At 42.9% G+C, this 22,989-nt stretch overlaps 1 protein-coding gene across 1 annotated transcript; it reads right to left on the reverse strand.

Moving 5' to 3' along the window:
- Nucleotides 1–262: 262 nt before the first annotated feature.
- LOC144694212 (uncharacterized) lies at nucleotides 263–19,422 on the reverse strand. The gene is made up of 6 exons (XM_078564563.1): nucleotides 19,276–19,422; nucleotides 16,907–17,000; nucleotides 7,103–7,272; nucleotides 4,764–4,917; nucleotides 2,315–2,421; nucleotides 263–686 (listed from the first exon to the last, which is right to left on the reverse strand). The coding sequence occupies exons 2-6, from the start codon at nucleotides 16,929–16,931 to the stop codon at nucleotides 513–515; spliced, it is 630 nt and encodes a 209-aa protein (XP_078420689.1). The 5' UTR covers nucleotides 16,932–17,000; nucleotides 19,276–19,422; the 3' UTR covers nucleotides 263–512.
- Nucleotides 19,423–22,989: the final 3,567 nt, after the last annotated feature.

The following is a 22,989-nucleotide window of genomic DNA, read 5'->3' on the forward strand; positions in this document are numbered from 1 at the left end:
CAAAATACGTTCAATGGCTAGCTGAAGGCTTTTTGTAAGCATTTGATATTTCCAATAACTTAAGAAGAGCCAAATGTAAGATGTTTGAGATATTCCAATCTTCAAATTTTGGTCAAAAACATAAATAATTTTCCTTCTTCAGTGATGTTCCAAAGCTGGGCCTATGTCATCCTAGACCTTTAACATCTTCTAAAGGATAATCCAAATATTTCATAAATTTAACGTGAAACCAATTGGTACACGGTTTTTGACCACATAATAGTCGCTGCATTTGAAAAGTTACGTGAAAAGCTTTGAAATGTTTCAACATGTTATAAGGTGCTATGAAAATCTTAATTCCTTCCTCCCTTCCCAACTGATGAGAGTTGTGGAGATGCTCCAATCCAAATAGTATAATAATCTCTCCCTAAAATATTGAATTTTTCTTATTCTTGGAAACACGGATGATTGTGTTAACACTGGCATCCCAGCAAGAGGAACAGAGCTGCAAATACCCCATTCATGGTGCTACACTATGTTTTTAAAGCATCCAAGGCCAGGGCAATAACTCGTGCCATGCTCCTGTAAAAGGAATCATTCTCCAATCCAACCAGACAGTGGAAGGTTGCAGGCCGGCCTCCAACCATGGCTTTCACACGTGCTTTAAATAGCCCTTTCTCGTTTTTGGAAGCCATGTCTACCAGAACCTGGACAAGAACATAAAGACATCAAATACAGTGCCATTGAACATAAAATGCATTTAACAACTGATGGCTAATTAATATAAAATAAACTGCAATGTACCATAACTATTTCCTTCCAGAATCAGTGCCAAATAATTAATTTCTAATCCAATCTGGAATTATAGAAATATCAGTCAAAACTAATTTACTAGAAAAATGAAACAATAACACAAAAGAATACAAATAAGCCTGTCTCTCAGTAAAAAAACAAACTATAATTGCATGGGAAGGTGCCAGAAGAAGTGCAGGTGGACATCATAATGACAGAAGAATGAGCAAGGCTACCTGGAAGGGGAGGTATCCGCCGGAAAGCAGAGAGTGGAAGGGAAGATATATTTGGTAGTTTAAACCTGTTGTAAGCAGTGAAAATGGCCAAAGGTGATCTGGTGAATACAGAAGCTGACCGAATGGATGATGAGGGCAATCATCACTCATTCACAACTCCATGACACACAATATATTGCCACGTAGCACTATTTGAATGCATGTTTTCCACACAACAGGCGGCATTCTGACCTAGGAGGGGAAATGCTCATTGTGTTTTGTTTTTAAGGTGTTTCCAAAGGAGATTTGGCAAAATGCTACAATGCATCTTCTGGATGGTACACACCGCTGCCGCTGTGCGTCAGTGGTGGAGGGTGTGAATGTTTAAAATGGTGGATGGGGTGCCAATCATGCGGGCTGCTTTTCTTCAGCGAGTGTTATGGTGTGATAGGTATGGCCAATTCTCAGGAGGGGATCCTAGTACAATAACACTCCAGATTGTCCACTTGTCCTGGCCCTAAAGTAAATGAAAACTTAGCAGCTGGATTACTCTTCAGCTGGACCACCAGCTGATTCTGGGTGGAGTGTGTGCAGCACTTTAGAACCTTTCAGAATCATAGAACTTCCCAAAGTGCTTTACAACTAATTAGTGCTTTTGAAATGGAATCACTGTTGTATTGTAAGAAACATGGCAGCTAATCTGCACATAGCAAGGTCCCAGAAACAGCAAAGTGATAATGGTCATATAGTTTATTTTAGCAATGTTAGTTGAGAGATAAATATTGGTCAGGACACTGGGGAAAACTCCTCTGCTTTTCTTTGAAATAATGTCATGGGATCTTTTACATCCACCTGAGGAAGAGGGGGCCTCAGCGTAACATCTCATCCGAAGGACACCACCTCCAATAGTGCAGTGCAGCCTTTCCTCAGTACTGCACACGAGTGCTCAAGTCTCTGGAGTCGTAATTGAACCCAGAACATTCTGGCTCTGAGCTGAGGGTGCTACCACTGACCAACAGTACTGTCCTAGAATGGCAGTCGAGGCCCTACATGTGTTATAGGACTCCAATTTTCACCTTAAACAACTTTCCACCTGACTTAGATGGGTGCTCTGACCAGGTAACAGTCAGACCTAAGGAAGACAGGGAAAGCCAGACCTTTGGCAGAAATGGGCAGTAATTTCCCACCATGTTCAGGGTGCTATTGCCCATTTCCCCTGCACAGGAGGCTTGAAAATCTCTCTCGAATTTTGTTTCAAATTTTAATTTATATTTATAAACCCTGTCAACGAAGATTTTTCTGAATTAAAATAAGGTAATGGTACATACCTCTTGAAATCTCATTGACAATTCCTCTGTTGGTATAGTCAGAATCCATTTATATTCATCCATCAATAAACTGACATTCAGCAGTGATTCATTGACAGTCTGACAACCTAAACAGAAAAAAGAATAAAACTATTATGTTCCAAAGAAGAGTCAAATTAGACTTGAAACATTAACTGTTTGTCTCTGCACAGATGCTGCCAGACCTGCTGAGTTTTTCCAGCACCCTCTGTTTTTATTATAAAACTATTCTTTTTGTTGTTACAGGCTCAAATGGCAGAGTTATATCTATTCCTGGACAAAAGATACATTTAGCAGGATGGACATTTAATACTAGTCACAAAAAATGTTTTAAAATTTTTGATGGTTACAAATTACAGAGTTACACAGAATGTACAGCACTGAAATAGGCTATTTGGCCCAACTAGTATGTGCCAGTGTTTATGCTTCATATAAGTCTCCTCCCACCCCCTTTTCATCTAATCTCATCAGCATAACTTGCAATTCTTTTTCACCTCATTTGTTTAGCCAGCTTCCCTAAAATGCATCTATCCTATTCGTCTCAATTAATGCTGAAGAATGGAAGACTTTGTTCATTTGAGCTGCTGTCATTCTTAACCATGAAAATGATTTAGTCTGAGTAAGGTACAGAACAGCACTCACTCTGACCCACTCCAGCGACATGTCAAACCCAAAAGGGAACCCTGTACAGTAGTAGAATGTGAATTTTCCATCCATATTGGCTATCTGGATGGTTTTGTCACTTATTGCCACTATGTATCTTTTCATTTGCAGTGTTTGACCTTTGGCTATATGCAGAACTATGCATATGGTGTGGACCATGGTGAGAGGTGTTAAATGGAAAATAACTGTTTCTTGTCATTCATTCTGAGGATGTGGGCATCAGTGGCAAGGGTCTTCTTGAATTCCTGCAGTTTGTGTTGGTGATGGCATTACCATAATACTGTTCAGTAAGAACTTTCAGGATTTGACCCATCAGTGATGAAGGGATGGTGATACCTGTCAAAATCAGGATGGTGTGTGTCTTGGAGTAACATGAAGGTGATGGTGTTCCCATACAACTGCTTCTCTTGTCCTTCTAGGTTGCAGATTTGGAGGCTACTATTGCAGAAAGCATGGCACGTTGCTGTAGTGCATCCTGTATATAGTACATGCTGCATCCACTGTGTTCCAGTGGTGGAGAGGGAAGATGAAGTGCCGATTAAACATATTGCTTTTTCCTAGATGGTAAAAGGTTCTTAAGTGGCGTTGAAGCTGCACCTAGCCAGGCTGATGGAAAGTATTCCTTCATGTTCCTGGGCCTTGTAGATGGGACGTTAGAGGATACGTTGGGGAATTAGGATCTGAGCCATTCACTCCAGAACACTTGCTCTAGTTGCTACAGCATTTATGTGGCTGGTGCAGTTGAGTTTCAGGTCAGTGGTAATTCTCCAGGATATTGATGGTGGGGGAATTGATGGTGGAAATGTCATTGTTGGTCAGACCTTCTCTAAATGACAATTCCTTTCAAAATTTGCTGATGTTTTGGTTTGTATACAAACTGACAACTCACTGTTGGTTTTCAGAAAGGCTCCAGAGTCTGGCAGACCTTTAGAAACATCACGTTTTTTCACCTTCAAATTGTTTTTTGATGTGTTCAATCCTATTAAAAATAGTTGCTTTACATTAGGACTCTTTTGCATTTCCAAGACGTGTTAGGGATTAATAAAGCTATAGTTTTCATTTCACATCAGAAAGCGTTAAATTTAACTTTATTAAACTTTCTACTTTCTTTGCTCTCATCACCATTTCACCTCTTGCAGCTTGAAGGGCAGACAGATGACCATTGCTCTCCTTTATGCAGTCTCCCCAGGCTTGGAGGATGAGTGGACAGGGGCTCCTCTGGTTAGGAGGCAGGTGGCCAAGCTAACCACACTATCCTCCAGGTGGCGGAGAGGGAAGACCAACTTCATCAAATCTTCTCCAAATTGAGAAAACAGCTGAGGCAATCTTCATTATTCTCAGCTGGATGGTAATGAACTTAAGTCTCACAAATAGCAGACACTTTGATTGTTTTTATTCATTGGTTAAAATTTATCAGTCTTCAACTAGGATAGAGGGCTGTATGAAAGCAAAGAGTTCCATATAGGTGGACTTCCTGAAATCTCATTTCTGAAGAAGTCATATTTGACTCGAAACATGTTAAATCTATTTCTCTCTCCACGCACGCTGCCAGACCTGCTGATTTCCAGCACTTTCTGTTTAATTTCTGATATCTCACTTGTTGAATTTAAAATGTGCTTTCTCTTGCCTAATCATAATCAGATTGATAAATCTCCAATCTGCCTTCTCTTTGCGCAGATAAGATAATGTTGCAAAAGGGAAGAAAGTAAATGTAAAATTTAAGAATTAACTTCTGAAAATAATATGTCTGAAAGATGTTAAAATATACCATCTTGCTTCAAAGATGTCAGAGACAATCTCTCTGCTTCATGTGGGGTCTTCTGCATTTGGGTAAGTAGCTCATCTATCTCACGCTGGGACCTCAAGCTTCCTATCAGAGTTTGAAACTGTTCCTTCAATGATTCCATCTGCTTTTTGGAATTCTAAAAATAAAATATTGGCACACAACTTTTACATACAGTTTGTGACTAACACGAATAACTTTCTCTAATGAACACTCTAGCATGTGTTATGTTGGAATAGAAACATCACAATGGTGAACATGTTGAGTTGTATATCATGATTTAACCAGATTTCCTTCTATTCTTCCATAAAATATCGTAGAAAGATTATTCCAACTATATTATTCTAGCATATAGTTATACCACTCACTATGAAAAGGTACTACAGAACATTAACCTATACACATTTATGTCACTAGTTAAAAGGAAGTATTTGATTATTAAGTAATGTAGTAGCATACTACTTAATAGGATAAGGCTCTATTTGATAGGATATTTCATAAAATAGATAAGTTCATTGTAATAACACTCTAATTAGACTTGTCTCAGCTATGTATAAAGTATTCACTAGGATAATTCAATAATTGTGTCCTCCCAGTTTTGAAGCTTGCTCAAAGAGAGCAGTGATTGTGCATAGAATTATAACACTGTAGTGTTAATTTCACAGTTTGCACTCTTTTCAGAATAGATGCTGCATGAGGAGAGCTTGAGATTTAAATTTACCACTCAGGATTCATGATGCAAAATGAAATTAATGAAAGTTATTGTTAATCGGGAAGTGTTGGCATTGATTTGTGAAGAGCTGCTTGTACTCGACTAACTTAATTTAATTTAGTTTAATTTAAATTTTTGAGGAAATCAAATTTTAACTTTGGTAGTGTAAACAGCAGATAACGATTCAGCCTGTCATTATAAATCTCTCCTCATTTTCATCTTCACTGATTTTGTTCTTCGGCTATGAAAATCACTCGCAAGGCTGCAATTTATTGTTCAACCTTAGTTGAGAAGGTGGTGATGGCCCTTCCTCGTGAACCACAGTAGTCTGTGTGAGTGGTTTGATACAACTTAGTGGGCAGAATCTTCTGATCGGTGTGTGGGGGTGGGCCCTGCACACTGACGTGTAAAATGACGCACGGTGATGTCGTGCGTGCGTCCCGACGCCACCGCGTGTCATTCCAGTCTTCAGTTCAGCGGGCATGCACCGGAGTCGGCTGCGCGCCAACCGAACTGTCAAAAGCCTGTTAAGGCCATTAATTACCTAATTAAATTGGTGTCAGGGCTGCCCATCCAACCTTAAGGCTGGTGTGCAAGTGAAGAGCCCAGGCGGCCTTCGCATTTTTCATGGAACCTCATCCACAGGTGGGATGAGGTTTCATGAAGGGTTTATAACTTAAATAAAATTTTTAATTAAAATTCATAGACATGTCCCAGCTCATGTGACACTGTCACATGAGGGGACATGTCTGAATATTTTTTTTTTCTTTTGTTTCAATTTTTCACAATCAAATTAATCTCCCTGAGGCAGCTCTGTGCCTCAGGGAGATTTCTACACTCTTTCGCACGCGTGCGCAAAAGAGCGCAGGCCCCGACTCTGCCTCCTTCCCCCACCCGCATAGGTAGCACTGAGCGCTCCCCGGTGTGTGTCACGCTGGGTGTATCTTAATTGGCCCGCCCACATAAAATGGCGGCACGCAGCCAATCGCGGGCGGCGATCGGCTGCGCGCCCACCCATGCCCAGCTCGCCCGACCGGGAGAAAATTCTCCCCAGTGAGTTGTTAGGCCACTTGAGCGATTGGTCAACCACATTTTTGTGGTACTGGAGTCACATGTAAACCAGATTGGGTGAGGATGGCAGATTTCCTTCCCTAAAGGGTGTTGGTGAACCATTTGATTTTTTAACAACAATCCGACAGCTTCATGGTCACATTTGCTGATACCAGTTATTCATTTCCAGATTATTTGAACTGAATTTGGAATTCTCAAATTTCCATGGTGAGATTTGAATTTAAATTCTCTAGCTAATGAGTCCAGGCATCTGGATTATTAATCCAGTAACATAACCACTACATTTACCACTTGAAAAGGAATTAAAGGAAGAATACATAATGATAGAGAGAAAGGGAAAGGAAATGGGCTAAGAAGAGCAGTGGCAGTAGCATGACAGGCAAATTGGCTATAAATTCTATTATTCTCTATATAAATTTACTATGTTGCTCGTGGGCCTATACCTACAATCTGTTTCCTGCCAGTACGCAACACTTGCAGTATTATTCATGTGTTTAATACTATTAGAGAGTTGGGATTGTGAAATTCCTGGATACCATACCTGGAAAAAGAATTGCCTTTCTTTTCTGACTGTACTTTCTTTTTCCCTGTCTTCTTCAATGAAATCTATAGCCTGAAAGCTTTCCGTGATCGCAGTAAAGTAATTGATCCAGTTGTCCAAATCTGGTCCAATATCTTTGAACAAGGTTTGAATGTCTATTGTTCCCATTTCTACAGTTCTTGAAAAGAGAGAAATTCAAGTAAATGAAGTGCATGTGTTTTTGTTAAGCACATAGTTACTTACCAAATAAAAAGAGTGAGCTATTTTATGTTATAAAATGGATACAAAAGGAAGTAATTTATGTATAGCAAATATAAAATTTGAACAATTTATTGCATATCGTGCACTTTCTGCACAGGAATACAATATATTCAATGTAAGTGAATTTAAAACATGCAGTGAGTGTGTGTGGGGAAACAACATTTCTTTATTCCTAGTGACTTACAAATAAGTTAAAGCATTTTATAGAATCAGAAAGCTGCGGTTTAAAAATAAATGCCAGACCTCACAAATTCTATTAAAGCCATGCCTTGAGGTATTGCCCCGAGGACCGAGATAACCTGTTCTCAGGTGTACAATTTAGCACAGTTGATGAGAAACGAACAATGGAATAGTAGCACTGTCACCACAGTCCATACATTTCACCAAAAGAAGTGGTTACCATGTGTGTCCCATGAGCTCTAATATCTTGGGCAGAATTTTGCCCTTGGAGGGCAGGCTTGGCGGGGGTGGTTGGGAAGCCGACCGCTGCCTGTGATTGGCACCAGGCCCCAATTTCACGCTGGTGGGCCAATTAAGGCCCGCCCAGCGTGAAATGCGAGTGGCAGCGCTGATCGCTGCCTGTGAGGAGTGGGGGGAAGAGGGCGCGCGGGGCAAGCGAGAACTTCGTGCATGTGCACAAGTGAGTGCTTCATAATCTCCCTGAGGCACAGAGCTGCCTCAGGGAGATGAAGCATTGTTAAAATAAGAAAAGAAAGAAAATAAAAATGTAATAAAACACGTCCCCTCATGTGACTCTGTCACATGAGTAGGGACATGTGATTAACTCAATTGTAAAACTTTTTTAAAATTTGCTTTTGGAAACCTCATCCTGCTGTGGATGCAAAATGCAAAGGCCATTTGGCCTTTTTGCCCACCTGCCAACTGTTAGGTTGGACTGGTAGCGATAGATTTAGGTTAATTGATTCTTTAATGGCCCTAACAGGCCTTTTAATTGTGCTGCCATCTCTGGTATGTGCCCGCTCTGCATACATCAACACGCATCATTTCACGTTCGAGTGGGTCGGGCGTGCACCCGCCTGCTGAGCGAAAATTTCTGCCCCATGAAGGGAAAGGTTAGCTTTGCTATTTTGTTTTACTCATTCATGGGATGTGGGTATCACTGGCTAGGCCAGCATTTATTGCACATCTTTCTTGCCCTTGAGAAGGTGGTGGTGAGCTGCCTTCTTGAACCTCTGCAGTCCATGTGCCATATGTACACCCAACAGTGCTGTTAGGGAGGGAGTTCCAGGATTTTTACCCAGCGATGGTGAAGGAATGGTGATTTATTTCCAAGTCAGGGTGGTGAGTGGCTTGGAGGGGAACTTGCAGGTGGTGGTGTCCCTATGTATCTTCTGCCCTTGTCCTTCTAGATGGTAGCGGTCTTGGGTTTGGAAGGTGCTGTCTAAAGAGCCTTGGTGAGTTTCTGCAGTCCGTCTTGTAGATGGTACACACTGCTGCTACTGTGCATTGGTGATGAAGGGAGTGAATGTTTGTGGCTGGGGAGCCAATCAAGTGGGCTGCTTTGCCTGGATGGTGTCAAGCTTCTTGATTATTGTTGGAACTGCACTCTTCCAGGCAAGTGGAAAGTATTCCATCACACTCCTGACTTGTACCTTGTAGATGGTGGAGAGGCTTTGGGGAGTCAGGAGGTGAGTTACTCACTGCAGGGTTCCTAGCGCCTGACCTGCTCTTGTAGCCACAGTATTTATATGGCTAGTCCAGTTCAGTTTCTGGTCAATGGTAACACCCAGGATGTTGACAGTGGGGGATTCAGCAATGGTAATGTCAAAGGGCGATGGTTAGATTCTTTCTTGTTGGAGATGGTCATTGCCTAGCACCTGTGTGGCTTGAATGTTACTTTCCACTTGTCAGCCCAAGCCTGGATATTGTCCAGGCCTTGCTGCATTTGAACATGAACTGCTTCAGTATCTGAGGAGTCATGAATGGTGTGGAACATTGTGCAATCATCAGCGAACATCCCCATTTCTGATCATAATATGGAAGGAAGGTCATTGATGAAGCAGCTGAAAATGGCTGGGCCTAGGGCACAACCCTGAGGAACTCCTGCAGTGATGTCCTGGAACTGAGATGATTGTCCTCCAACAACCACAACCATCTTCCTCTGTGCTAGGTATGACTCCAGGAGGCGGAGAGTTTTCCCCCTGATTCCCATTTACTCTAGTTTTGCTGGGGCTTCTTGGTGCACACTCGGTCAAATGCTGCTTTGATGTCGAGGGCGGTCACTCTCACCTCACCTCGGGAGTTCAGCTTTTGTCCATGTTTGAACCAAGGCTGTAATGAGGTCAGGAGCTGAGTGACCCTGGCAGAACCCAAACTGAGCATCAGTGAGCAGGTTATTGCTAAGCAAATGCCACTTGATAGCAGTGTTGATGTCCCCTCCATTGCTTTACTGATGGGACGGTAATTGGCCAAGTTGGATTTGTCCTGCTTTTTCTGTACAGGACATACATGGGCAATTTTCTATATTGCTGGGTAGATGCCAGTGTTATAGCTGTAATGGAACAGCTTGGCTAGGGGTGCAGCAAATTCTGGAGCACAAGCCTTCAGTCCTATTGCCAGAATATTGTCAGGGCCCATAGCAGTATCCAGTGCCTTCAGCTGTTTCTTGCTATCATGTGGAGTGAATTGAATTGGCTTCTTTGATGCTGGGGACCTCCGGAGGAGGCCGAGATGGATCATCCACTCAGTACTTCTGGATTGTAGCAAATGCCTTATCTTTTGCATTGATGTGCTGGGCTCCTCCATCATTGAGGATGGGGATATTTATAGATCTTCCTCCTCCAGTGAGTTGTTTACTTCATGACTGGATGTGGTAGGACTGCAGAGCTTAGATCTGATCTGTTTGTTGTGGGATCACTTAGTTCTGTCTATCATATGCTGTTTTCATAGTTTGGCACACAAGTAGTTTGTAGCTTTACCATGTGGACACCTTATTTTTAGGCATGCCTGGTGCTGCTCCTGGCATACCCTCCTGCACTCTTCATTGAACCTGGGTTGATCCCTTGCCTTGAAGGTAATGGTAGAGTGGGGGATATGCTGGGCCATGAGGGTACAGGTTGTGTTTCAGTTCTGCTGCTGTTGATGCCTCATGGCTGCCCAGTCTTGAGTTGCTAGATCTGTTTGAAATCTATCCTATTTAGCATGGTAGTGAATGTCTCTGTCACTCCTACTGACACTGTCATGGACAGATGCATCTGTGGCAGGTAAGGATGGCAGATCCCTAAAGTGGCATCAGTTTAAGGACATCAGATGGGTTTTTACAACAATCGCTTTATCATAGATATTTAATTCCAGATTTGTGCCGTGGTGGGATTTGAACCCGGGTCCCCAGAGCATTACCCTGGGTCTCTGGATTATTAGTCCGGTGACAATACCACTACCCCTCCGCCTCACCAGATTGAACCTGACTATGCTTTTTGTCAGGCCAGCCAAGTGATTCTTGGCTTGCTAGCATGAAAGGACTTTGCTCAGATACAGAGAACACATTACGACCAGCTACGCAGTCGAAAAACATGGCAGCTGCATAATTAAAATGCTGTCATTTCTACAGCTTCTGGGGCACAATCAGTTTTGCAGAAGGATTTCCTATCGCAGTTCAGCAATAAAAATATTCTAACAAAGACTGGCTGTAAAACTGTTGGGAATCGAACAATTATGTTTCATCATGGAGAGAAACGGAGTTAGCAGGCTGAATTTTACCAGGTAGGTCCCGATTCTGGTGTTGGTCTCAATTCTGAGTCAGGAACATGGCACAACGTTGGTCATGATCTTCCTGGAGGTGGCCATTTATTTATTTATTTTATTCATTTATGGGATGTGGGTATTGCTGGCTAGGCCAGCATTTATTGCCCATCCCTAATTGCCCTTGAGAAGGTGTCGTGAGCGGCCTTCTTGAACCGCTGCAATCCCTGTGGTGTAGGTACACCCACAGTGCTGTTAGGAGAGAATTCCAGGACTCCAGAAACAATGAAGGAACAGTGATATATTTCCAGGTCAGGGTGTTGAGTGGCTTGGAGCGGGACTTCCAGGTGGTGGTGTTCCCACATATCTGCTGCCCTTGTCCTTCTAGATGGTAGAGGTCGTGGGTTTGGAAGGTGCTGCCTAAGGAGCCTTGGTGAGTTTCTGCAGCACATCTTGTAGATGGTACACACTGCTGCCGCTGTTCATCATTGGTGGAACATGAGAACATAAGAAATAGGAGCAGGAGTAGGCCATTCAGCGCCTCAAGCCTGCCCTGCCATTCAATCAGATCATGGCTGATCTGTCCCAAGCCTGAGCTCCTCTTTCGTGCCAGCTCCTCATAGCCCTCAACTCCCCGATATTTCAAAAATCTATCTACCTCCTCTTTAAATACTTTCAGTGATCTATCCTCCACAACTCTCTGGGGTAGAGAATTCCAGACATTCACTACCCTCTGAGAGAAGAAATTCCTTCGCATCTCAGTTTTAAATGAGCGTCCCCTTATTCTGTAACTATGTCCCCTAGTTCGAGATTCCCCCACTAGTGGAAACATCTTCTCAACATCTACCCTGTCAAGCCCCCTCAGAATCTTGTAAGTTTCAATAAGATCACCCCTTATTCTTCTGAACTCTAATGAATAAAGGCCTAACCTATTTAGCCGTTCTTGATATATCCACCCCTTCATCCCAGGAATCAGCCTAGTGAATCATTTTTGAACAGCCTCCAATGCCAGTATAACCTTTCTTAAATATGGGGACCAAAACTGTACATAGTACTCCAGGTGCAGCCTCACCAACACCCTGTAAGACTTCCCTATTTTTAAACTCCAACGCCCTAGCAATACAGGCCAAAATTCCATTTGCCTTCTTAATTACTTGCTGCATCTGCATGCTAACTTTTTATGTTTCATGCACAAGAACACCCAGATCCCTCTGTGTTGCACTTTTTGGAGTCTTTCCCCATTTAAATAATAGTCTGCCTTTTGATCCTTCCTACCAAAGTGCAGGACCTCACACTTTCCTACATTAAACTCCATCTGCCAAGTTTTTACCCACTCACTCAACCTGTCTATATCCCCTTGCAGATTCCTTACGTCCTCATCACAACATGCCTTCCCACCTATTTTTGTATCATCAGCAAATTTGGATACCTTACACTCTACCCCTTCTCCAAGTCATTCATATCGATAGTAAATAATTGAGGCCCTGAGATTGATCCTTGTGGCACTCCACTAGTTACGTCTTTCCAATCTGAAAATGACCCATTAACTCTGACTCTCTGTATTCTGTGTGTTAACCAATCCTCAATCCATGCTAATACCCCAATACCATGAGCTCCTATCTTGCGCAATAACCTTTTGTGTGGCACCTTATCGAATGCCTTCTGGAAATCCAAATACACTGCATCTACCAGTTCCCCTTTATCAACTCTGCTTGTTATGTCCTCAAAGAACTCTAGCAAATTTGTCAAACATGATTTCCCTTTCACAAAACCATGTTAACTCTGTATGATTGCATTAAGTTTTTCTAAAGGTCCTGCTATTCCTTCATTAATAATGGACTCTAGAGTTTTCCCAATGACAGATGTTAGGCTGACAGGCCTATAGTTTCCTGCTTTTTGTCTCCCTCTCTTCTTGAACAGGGATATCACATTTTCCAATCCACTGGGACCCTCCCGGAAGTCAGTGAGTTCTGGAATATTTCGACCAATGCCTCCACTATCTCTGCAGCCACTTCCTTTAAAACCCTTGGATGCAGGCCATCAGGTCCTGGCGACTTGTCTGCCTTTAGTCCCATCAGTTTGTCAAACACCTTGTCCCTTGCGACAGAGACTGTTACAAGACCTTTCCTCCCATTAGCTCCTTGCTTATCTGATATCTTTGGGATGTTTATAGAGTCCTCCACTGTGAAGACCGATGCAAAATATTGGTTTAACTTATCTGCCATTTCCTTGTTCCCTGTTATCAATTCTCAAGTTGCATTCTTCAAGGGTCCCACGCTCACTTTAGACACACTCTTTCTTTTTATATACCCATAGAAGCTCTTGCTGTTTGTTTTTATATTTCTTGCCAATTTACTTTCATAATCAATTTTCACCCTCTATGTTTGTTTTTTAATCATCCGCTGCTGGTTCTTAAAAAATTCCCAATCCTTTGGCCTACCACTAGTTTTTGCCACTTTGTATGCCTTAGTTTTTGATTGGATACTCTCCTTGACTGCCTGTGTTAACCACGGATGGTTCATCCTTCTCATCGAGTCCTTTTTTTTGACCGGGATAATTTTTTGCTGAGCATTATGAAATATCTGCTTAAATGTCTGCCACTGCCCATCTACTGACCTTCCATTTAGTCTATTTTCCCAGCCCGCTTTAGACAACTCTTTCTTCATACCTCTGTAATTGCCCTTATTTAAGTTGAGGGCACTGGTTTCAGACCCGAGTTACTCATCCTCAAACTGAATTTGAAATTCTACCATGTTGTGATCGCTACCCCCTAGAGGATCCTTAACTACAATATCTCTTATTAATCCCACCTCATTACATATTCTAGATCTAAAATAGACTGTTCCCAGGTATGTTCTGCAATGTATTGCTCTAAGAAAAAATTCCTGATGCACTCTAAAATTCATCTTCTATATTACCCTTGCCAATCTGATTTGTCCAGTTAATATGCAGATTAATATCACCCATGATAATTGTAGTGCCTTTCTTACATGCCTCCATTATTTCCCGATTTATACTTTGTCCTACAGTGAGGCAACTCTTTGGGGGCTTATAGATGATTCCCACCTGTGACTTCTTCACCTTGCTATTCCTCATTTCTGCCCAAACTGATTCCACATCACGATCTATTGCACCTATATCACTACTCACCACCGCATTGATACCTTCCTTTATTAACAAAGCTACCCCACCTCCTTTTACTTTTTCCCTATTTTTTCAGAACTTTGAATATCGAGTTTCCAGTCTTGGTCACCCTGCAACCATGTCTTTGCAATGGCTATCAAGTCATATCCATTTATTTCTATTTGTGCCATTAATTCATCTATCTTGTTACAAATGCTGCGTGCATTCAGATAAATAGCCTTACGTTTTGACATTGTACCATTATTGCTCATTTTGGTTCTAATTTCTGCTGCACTCTTCTGCTTATATTTTCTGGACCTTCCTGTCACACTTTGATTATCATTTGCCTCTTCATTATCCTGCACCTCTGCTCTCTCATTTCTTTTTGATTTCTTAAACTTCCCTTCAACTGAACCCTCTCCCCACTAATTAGTTTAAAGTCCTATCTACAACCCTAGTTATACGATTCGCCAGGACACTGGTCCCAGCATGGTTCAAATGAAGCCCATCCCAATAGAACAGCTCTCTCCCTCCGCAGTACTGGTGCCAGTGCCCCATGAATCGGAACCCATGCCTCCCACACCAATCTTTGAGCCACGCATTTACCTCTCTAATCTTATTTGCCCTATGCCAATTTGCACGTGGCTCTGGTAGTAATCCGAAGATTATTACCTTTGTGGTTCTGCTTTTCAATTTAGCCCCAAGCTGCTCGTAGTCCCTCAGCAGAACCTCTTTCCTAGTCCTACCCATGTCGTTGGTACCTAGGTGGACCACGACAACTAGGTCCTTCCCCTCCCACTCCAAGTTCCTCTCCAGCCCAGAAGAGATGTCCTTAACTTTGGAACCAGGTCGGCAACACAGCCTTCGGGACTCTCTGTTTTTGCTGCAGAAAACAGTATCTATTCCCCTAACTATGCTATTCCCTATTACTACTACATTTCTCTTTTCTCCCCCCACTTGAATGGCGCTCTGTACCACAGTGCTGTGGTTAGTTTGCTCATCCTCCCTGCAGTCTGTGCTCTCGTCCACACTGGAAGCAAGAACCTCGTACCTATTGGACAAGGGCACTGGCTGAGGCTGCTCCAAAGCTAAATTTTGGATCTCCATGCCTGCCTTACTCACGGTCACACCCTCCTGTCCCTGACCATGGTCCAAATTTGATGTAATTAATCTAAGGGGTGTGACTGTCTCCTGAAACACAGTGTCCAGGTAACTCTCCCCCTCCCTGATGTGTCGCAGTGTCCACAGCTCGGACTCCAGCTCATCAACTCTGAGCTGAAGCTCCTTGAACAGCCAACACTTGCTGCAGATGTGGTCACCGTGGATCGCACTGGCGTTCACCAATTCCCACATGCTACACCTGCAACACATTGCCTGCCCAGCCATCTCTATTCTTGTGGACCCCTAGCTGATGCAGCCATTTAATGCAGTCTGTGGTGGCTCACTGACCTCATGGTGGCAGGCTGCCTGCAAGGGGCTGGCAGGTTCTGCATTCAGTGGGAGGGCCACTCCTATTGATTGATACTGCCTTCACCTAATTTGGAAAATGGCCCATAAGCAGGGTCTTAATTGTCCAAATTGGCTGCCCGCTTCCCTGGAGCAGGCTGCTGACTTTATTCCCAGCCCACTCTTGGGAAATCTCATGGAGGGGGGTAGGGAGCTGTCCTGACAGACTTTCCCACTATGCTTTTTGGCCACTCTGCCTTCTAACCTGTCTCCACAGGGCCGGGAAAATTCAGCTCAGTGTTTCAGGTTTTGATGAAAGGACTCAGATCCAAAGCATTAATTCTGTTTCTCTCTCCACAGATGCTGCCAGACCTACTGAGTTTTTCCTGTATTTTCTAGGTTATGTTTATTTCAGATTTCCAGTATCCACAGTATTTTGTTTTTGAACTATAATTCATTGCCGTGCTTGGGAAGGGTGAATGTGCTTGGCTTCTTGGAGTGATTGGCATGCAGGTTTTCTTGATTGCTTTTATAGTAGGGCTTCTTGCATTTAGCTGTGTCCTCAGTGTGAGTAACTGTTGCTGATGTATGCTCCATTGACGTTTACTGTTCACAGCTCCCTAGAGTCAACAGGAATGTTTTCATCCAATGCTGAAGTGTGATTGGTTTACCAGATCACTCAGTTGCTTAAAGCTAGTATGTAACTAGGCAAAACAGACTACAAGGCCCCAGATTCAATTATTAGTCTGGGTTGCTTTAGTTGGGGTAACAGTTGGAGTCTACAATGCCTCATAGAAGGAAGGGGTAAATCCACTTGAGATCCAGTTCCTATTGCTAAATAATGACCTCTGATGGTAAGCGAATTTGTGTGAACATCATAAAAGGACATAAGAACATAACAAATAGGAGCTGGAGAAGGCCATACCCGCTCGTCCATACTCATCATACTCAACCCCGCTCGTCCGCTCATCATGGCTAATCTTCTACCTCAACTCCTTTCTCGCCCTATCCCCATGTCCCTTGACTCCTTAGAATCCAACAAGAACAGGCTCTGCTCTGATGTCTCACATGATTAAATAACCTACTGACATACACAGTCGAGATTAACACATGAAGAAATCCCTTTGGGCCAGGTAGTGGAAAGCACCCAGCACCCACAGAGCAATACATATCTCAGCATGAGCCAGCACCTCCAGGAGAAGAGATGAGAGGAATAAATTAGAGGTGGTTTGGGAAGAAAAAGAAATGCGATTGGTTGAAAAATGTGCTCACCTGTTGCTGATATTCTGTTGAACATCGGACCCTAAATCAGTCTCCAGAGACCGTCCATGTCTTTCTTCTTTCAGACCAGTTGTTTGTATCTGTTCTTTTAATTGTTTAAAATGTATACATTAATTAATAAATCAAACCAGATGCCATAATTTCTCTGAATAAACTCCATAACTCAATAACTAGGACTTGAAAATAGATTTGATTTCTTATGGTGGCCTAGTAACAAACATAGTTATTATAAATAAGAACCCAGTTCTTCTGCACAGCAAAAATGCTAGTGGAATTTCTACTGAGTCCAGCTTCCACTTGCCACAAAGATGCTTCCTGACATTGGGTCAGTTTCTGGAGTCACAGTCAATTATTTAATAGCCACCCGCCTCTGGGCTGTGGGAGGGCAGAATTCTTTTTTCAAGCTGTTTCAAATGGTGAGGCTGGGGAGATAAAATGATCAGCCCATGACCGATTCAACTATTTTTAGGGAATTTAAGATTTAGGTCCTTGTCTCTACATTGGCTCCCAGAAACCCTTGGCTCCAGCATTGTGAAGGCACTAATTGTTGGAAGTGCATCTTATGACATGTTCTCGTCATTTCCTCTGGTCAAAATGACCTCCATATTAACTCATGACAGATGGGAGAGGGCCATGGAGGAGAGGGACAAAAAGTGAAATTTGTGCAATGTTATCCTCACCTGCTGCACATGTGCCTCTTTTTTTCAGAGTCGGCAAGAGGAAGGATGCTTCATTAACATATTTAAATTAGGCTCCCACAATGAATTTGGAAGTATAACTTGAATCTTACTGCTGGCGCATGGGGTCTCCAGCCATCAGGAAACTCAACAGCGAGAGCTGCCGGCTCCACAATATAAGCGCATCTTTCAACACTCTTGGTGGTTCAGCATTGGAGCTTTCCCCAGGCCCCTCAGAAAGTTTTTGGCTTCCCGTAGCCTTGATCACCAATAAGATCATAAGAGATATGAGGAGCAGGCCATTCGGCCCCTCAAGCGTGCTGATCTGATCACGGCCTTAACTCCACTTTCTTGCCTGTACCCCATAACACTTGATTCCCTTGTTGATCAAAAATCTGTCCAGCGCAGGCAATGACCCAACCTCCACTGCTCCCTGGGGATGAGAATTTCACAGACTAATGACTCTCTGAGAAAAGAAATTGCTGCTTATCTCAGTCTTAAATGGGAAGCACCTTATTTTTAAACTGTGTTCCCTAGTTCTAGATTTTCTCACAAGGGGAAATCCTCTCAGCATTTACCCTATCAAGCCCCCTCAGGATCTTGTATTTTTCAATAAGATCACCTCTCATTCTTCTAAACTCCAATGAGTATAGGCCCAACCTGCTCAACCTTTCCTCATAAGACAGCCCCTTCATCTCAGGAATCAGCCTATAATGAACCTTCTCTGGACTGTTTCCAATGCAAGTATATCCCTCCTTAAATGAGGAGGCCAGAACTGTATCCAACACTCTAGGTATGGTCTCACTGCCCTATACAGTTGTAGCAAGACTTCCTTACTTTTATACTCCACCTCCCTTAGGTGGAGGAATTCCCATCCCCCAGCCAGCCCTGATCGCTGACCTCCCTCCGGCCAGCCTAATTGCCAGTGACCCTCCCAGCCTCCTGCTGCCGATGTATTTACAGGCTGGCTGGTCAGGCTGGCCATTTGCCATGCTGCTGCAAGAGAAACAAACCTACAGAGCATTAATTAGGTTCTGCCTAGACTTCCACCTCTCATTTTCAGCCTGACCCACACCCTCCCCATAAATATCAGGGACGGATATATTATAGATTTGGCATCAGCCTCCAACCCTTCTTAAAATGGAATGAGATCTGCAATTTTCTAACCTAAAAGCACAATTCCTGGGCCTAGGGAATTTTGGACAATAACCAACGCACTTGCAATTTTCTCACCTGTTTCCTTTAATACCCTCAACACAAGAAGGACTTGCATTTATATCATGCCTTTCATGACCCCAAGACATCCCAAAGTGTTCTACGTCCAATTAAATGCTTTTGAAGCGTAGTTGTAATGCAAGAAATGTGGCAGTCAATCAATTCATCAACACTAAGCAAAATTAAGGAATTCACGCCCCTCCCCCCTGCCCCCAACAGCGCTATGGGTGTACCTACACCACACAGACTGCAGTGGTTCAAGTAGGCAGCTCACCACCATCTTTGCAAAGGTAATTAGGGATAGACAATAAATGCTGGCCTTGCCAGCACCCCTTTATCCCATGAATGAGCAAGAAAATCTGTCATCAGAGTAGTTTTCTGGTTGTACACAAAATTAACATGCAAACTCTGAATAAAAATGATGAGCAACTTTGATAACCCACCAATACCATCACTTCCACTGTGTACCTTTCTCATGCTTTGATAGATGCTGTTCTTGGGATGAGAAAATGTTTGTGTAAATTTCCTCCATGAATTTTGGGATCGTCTCTGTGAAGAACGAGAAGCTGGCTCGGCTACGGATAAATTCTTCCACAGGGTGGAGCAGGTCCAGCAGATTCTGTAGGAATGTCCTGAGTTCTGTAATGTGTAATGAAGTTGCATGACTGGGACACCACAAGGAGACTACTGCTGACAATGATTTAAAATAACTACTCAGATTTTGTCACTACGATTGCCCAAGAGTTAATAGTATTACTAGAAATACACATAGCTTGCTATTCAAATTCCAATGTCATAACCCATGATATGTTACCACGTTTCAATTATGTTTGCTGATGATGATGACAATTCATGAAAGCCTTCTCACAACCTTATGTCATAGCGCCAAAACTACAAGGGACGTAATCCTGTCTATATACAGGATTGCACCCACTGGTAAACTTGTGCCATTGAGCCCACCATAATATACGAGATCAGTGAGGTGCCACCTAATTTGCATAGGGTCAGTAGGCACACGTTGAACCAAGTGGCTAAGGGGTGTGGTCTGGCCCATCCAGAAATGTCAGCTTGTGTTCCCAGTGACCCTCAGACCAAGAGGACATGTCACAAAGTTTAGGTCTGTTCACAGATACCGTTGTCCTGTCCACTTCATGAGCGGTCTGAATATTCAATATCTAATTAAACAAGGGCAGGGGGTGTAACAATTGGATCCCACTTGTGATCGGAACTGGCTCCTGCATCCTCTGCATGTTAGCTTGTACGCTGTCCTCCATTCTTTCCAGAGGTGGCCATAGAATGTTGAGCTAATTTATTTCACAGAGAATGAATCTCCAGACTAAGACACAGCAAATTCCATTTACATTGCTCAATTTCACCTCTCTGCTTGAAAAATTAGGGAAACGATAAGAAACTGTATTCTCTATCACTCTCATGAGACGATTTTCTTGGTTTTTTTTCATCATTTTACTTTCTTGGCAATTTCAAACTCAGATCCTTCATATTTTTGGCCGACCTAGGGTCTATAATACACATTCTCTTATTTGAACACTGACTTTCCATGAGACCCTTAGTCCTTTGTATTGTGTTCCCATCACAGGTTTGGATGTGTTGTTCACTTACTCCCCATTAGTGGTTCACCAGTATCCCTACCTATAAAACTCTGCTCCCTCCCCCAAATTAGGGTGTGGATTTACTGCTATTACGACACAGATAATTGCTTAATTTGGCTTCCAAGAAACTGGCATCTGTGAACCAGTTCTCCACATTTACACTGCTAAATCCAGTTTTGTTCTCCTGGCACCAGGGTCATAGGCCTGGATATTAACAGGGGCGGGTTGCATAGGCAGTCGGGGTGAAGAGGAGCTTCAGAGGGGAAATGTCTATGCATTCCTGCATGTTGTGGAATTTTACTTATCTTTCTCCTTGACAGGTTCCCTGCCCTCTTTCCCGGTCAGCTCAATTGACAAGCTTGGCTTCCAGTCAGATGGGGAGGAGCAGGCCAGCTACAGGAGCAGGTAGGTCTGATTCCCAAACCCGGGGATAGGGTAGTCCAATCTTGGGGGAAGTGGAGGGTGGGGGGGTGGGGGGGGGGGGTGTTCAACCCCTGACCCCCAGGTCTTTGTATGAGGGGTCTAATGGCAGGGGGAATCTTGGAAGGTTGGGGGGCAGCGGGAAGTGCTCCTGCTTTTTCTGGCCAAGGAGCTGTGCAGTAAAGGCACCTATCTTCTCTCCGAAGCTGTCCTTGTCTCCCTTCCTGAAGTTTGGAAGACCCAGTTGACCACTGTTAAGCCAGCAAAGCATCTCACAACAGAGGCTACCAGCATCATTAACATATTTAAATTGCCAACTGGGAGCGGGGTTGGTTGTCTGCCCTTTGGGGTGCCGTTAAACCCAGAAGTGGGTGGGTTGGAGGGACATTGGTGTTGGTTTTGAGATTTTTAAAGTGTTAACATCTGACCTGACCCCAACACACTTATTTATGAGGATTGAATTTCCACCCATAGAGTCAACCAGGATGAGGAAGCTAGATTATAGTCTTGTAAATGCAGATGGCTGATTTCTGGACACTGGTGTGGCAGAATCCAAGCTGAACATGCTTTAGTTGAACTGGGTTAAAAAAAGTGCATAATTCCTGATCAGGTGGATTGTATAAGAAGTTGTGTAAAGATGCAAATTTGATTAACCATATATCCTTTTAATGTTCTGTGCTTTGTTAACCCCATCAACAAATTTGATAACTTGTCCAGGACTGTTTGGCTGACATATTAAGGAGTGAATTATTAATAGTGGTTGTATTAATAGTAGATATTAAGGAGTTTTATTCTCACTACCTGGGCAGTAGTCTGGTGGAACATATCACTTATCCATTACAAAACCCATTGATTTCAATGGGATGATTGAATTTGCTGGAATGAAAATCAGCCAGATTCTATATTGGGTGAGTGCTCCACTTCACCAGATTATTGCCCAGACAATGAAGAGGAAAATTGACCCCTAAATGGGATTATAGAATCAGAGCATGATAAAGCACAGAGGGAAGACATTAGGCCCATCATGCAGGCTTTTTGGTAGAGCAATCCAATTAATCCCATTTCCCTGCTCTGTTTTGAGGTGTCAGCTGTGGCTCAGTTCATAGCACCCTTGCCTTTGAATCAGAGGGTTGTGGGTTCATGTCCCACTCCTGGAAAACCAAGAACTGTGATTGTACTCGAAAGAAGTTGCAATCTGTGACTGTTGTTAACTTGAAAGAGTTTCCCTGCTCTTTGTGGACAGCGCTGCATGTCTTATCCCTGCAAGTATTTATTCAATTCTCTTTTGAATGTTACTGTTATGTCTATTTCCATCACCCTTTCAGGCAATGCATTTCAGACCATAACAACTCACTGTGTAAAAAAAAAAAATGTTTCCTCTCATGTCACCTCTGGTTTTTTTGCCAATCACCTTAAATCTGTCTCCTCTACTTACAACCCCTTCTGCCATTGGAAACAGTTTCTCCTTATTTATTCTCTCAAAACCACTCATGATTTTGAGTACATCTATCAAATCTCCCCTCAACCACTCTGCTGTAAGGAGAACACCTCAATCTCTCCAGTCTCTCCATATGTCTGAAAATGTTCCATGTGCCACCATCTTCTCCAAGCATTGACCTCCCCCAACCACCCTTCCCACTCAATGGAAAATGTCAAAAACTCATGCAATGTTGTGTCAATGTTTATTTTTCCCAGTTTTCCTTTTCTATAAATTAAACTGCAGAAACATAAGCTTACCACAATTTTTCATTTTCATTTTGCATCTCTCCTCAATGCATCGGCTGCAAGCTGTTGTTTCCAGTAATGGTGGGCAGAGCTTGCTGTAGAAGGCACAGAGTTTGGTAAACTCAGTCTTTCGCTGTGCATCCTGCATCTCTGAGAGTTTATAAAAGTCAAAGCAGGTTGGCTCTCGACTTCCAGGCGATTCTGGAAGGACACCATACAAGACATTGATAACTGAAATAGTCCTGATAAAGGCTGAATGTATTACACTGATATCATAAGCAGAGTTTTCTACAACATCAAAGTATCAATGCTTAGTTCCTCATGATTATTTATTGGCTATTAGACTAGGATCTTGAACCAGCACAGAAGTCATTTTTCGTCGCAGTTACTTCTTTTTAAAATTTTTAGACTCAATTGGAAAAGAGTT

Source organism: Cetorhinus maximus, chromosome 19 (assembly GCF_964194155.1).
Source record: "Cetorhinus maximus chromosome 19, sCetMax3.hap1.1, whole genome shotgun sequence".
Taxonomy (NCBI): domain Eukaryota; kingdom Metazoa; phylum Chordata; class Chondrichthyes; order Lamniformes; family Cetorhinidae; genus Cetorhinus; species Cetorhinus maximus.

Bases quoted from the DNA above. Each gene is read 5' to 3' on its own strand.
- LOC144694212 (XM_078564563.1), bottom strand. From the start codon at position 16,931: ATGTTCAACAGAATATCAGCAACAG. The intron at 7,273-16,906 runs GTGAGCACATTT...CAAGAACTGTAG, and splicing joins CAACAGAATATCAGCAACAG to AAATGGGAACAATAGACATT. The intron at 687-2,314 runs GTATGTACCATT...GTTCTTGTCCAG, and splicing joins TGTCAATGAGATTTCAAGAG to GTTCTGGTAGACATGGCTTC.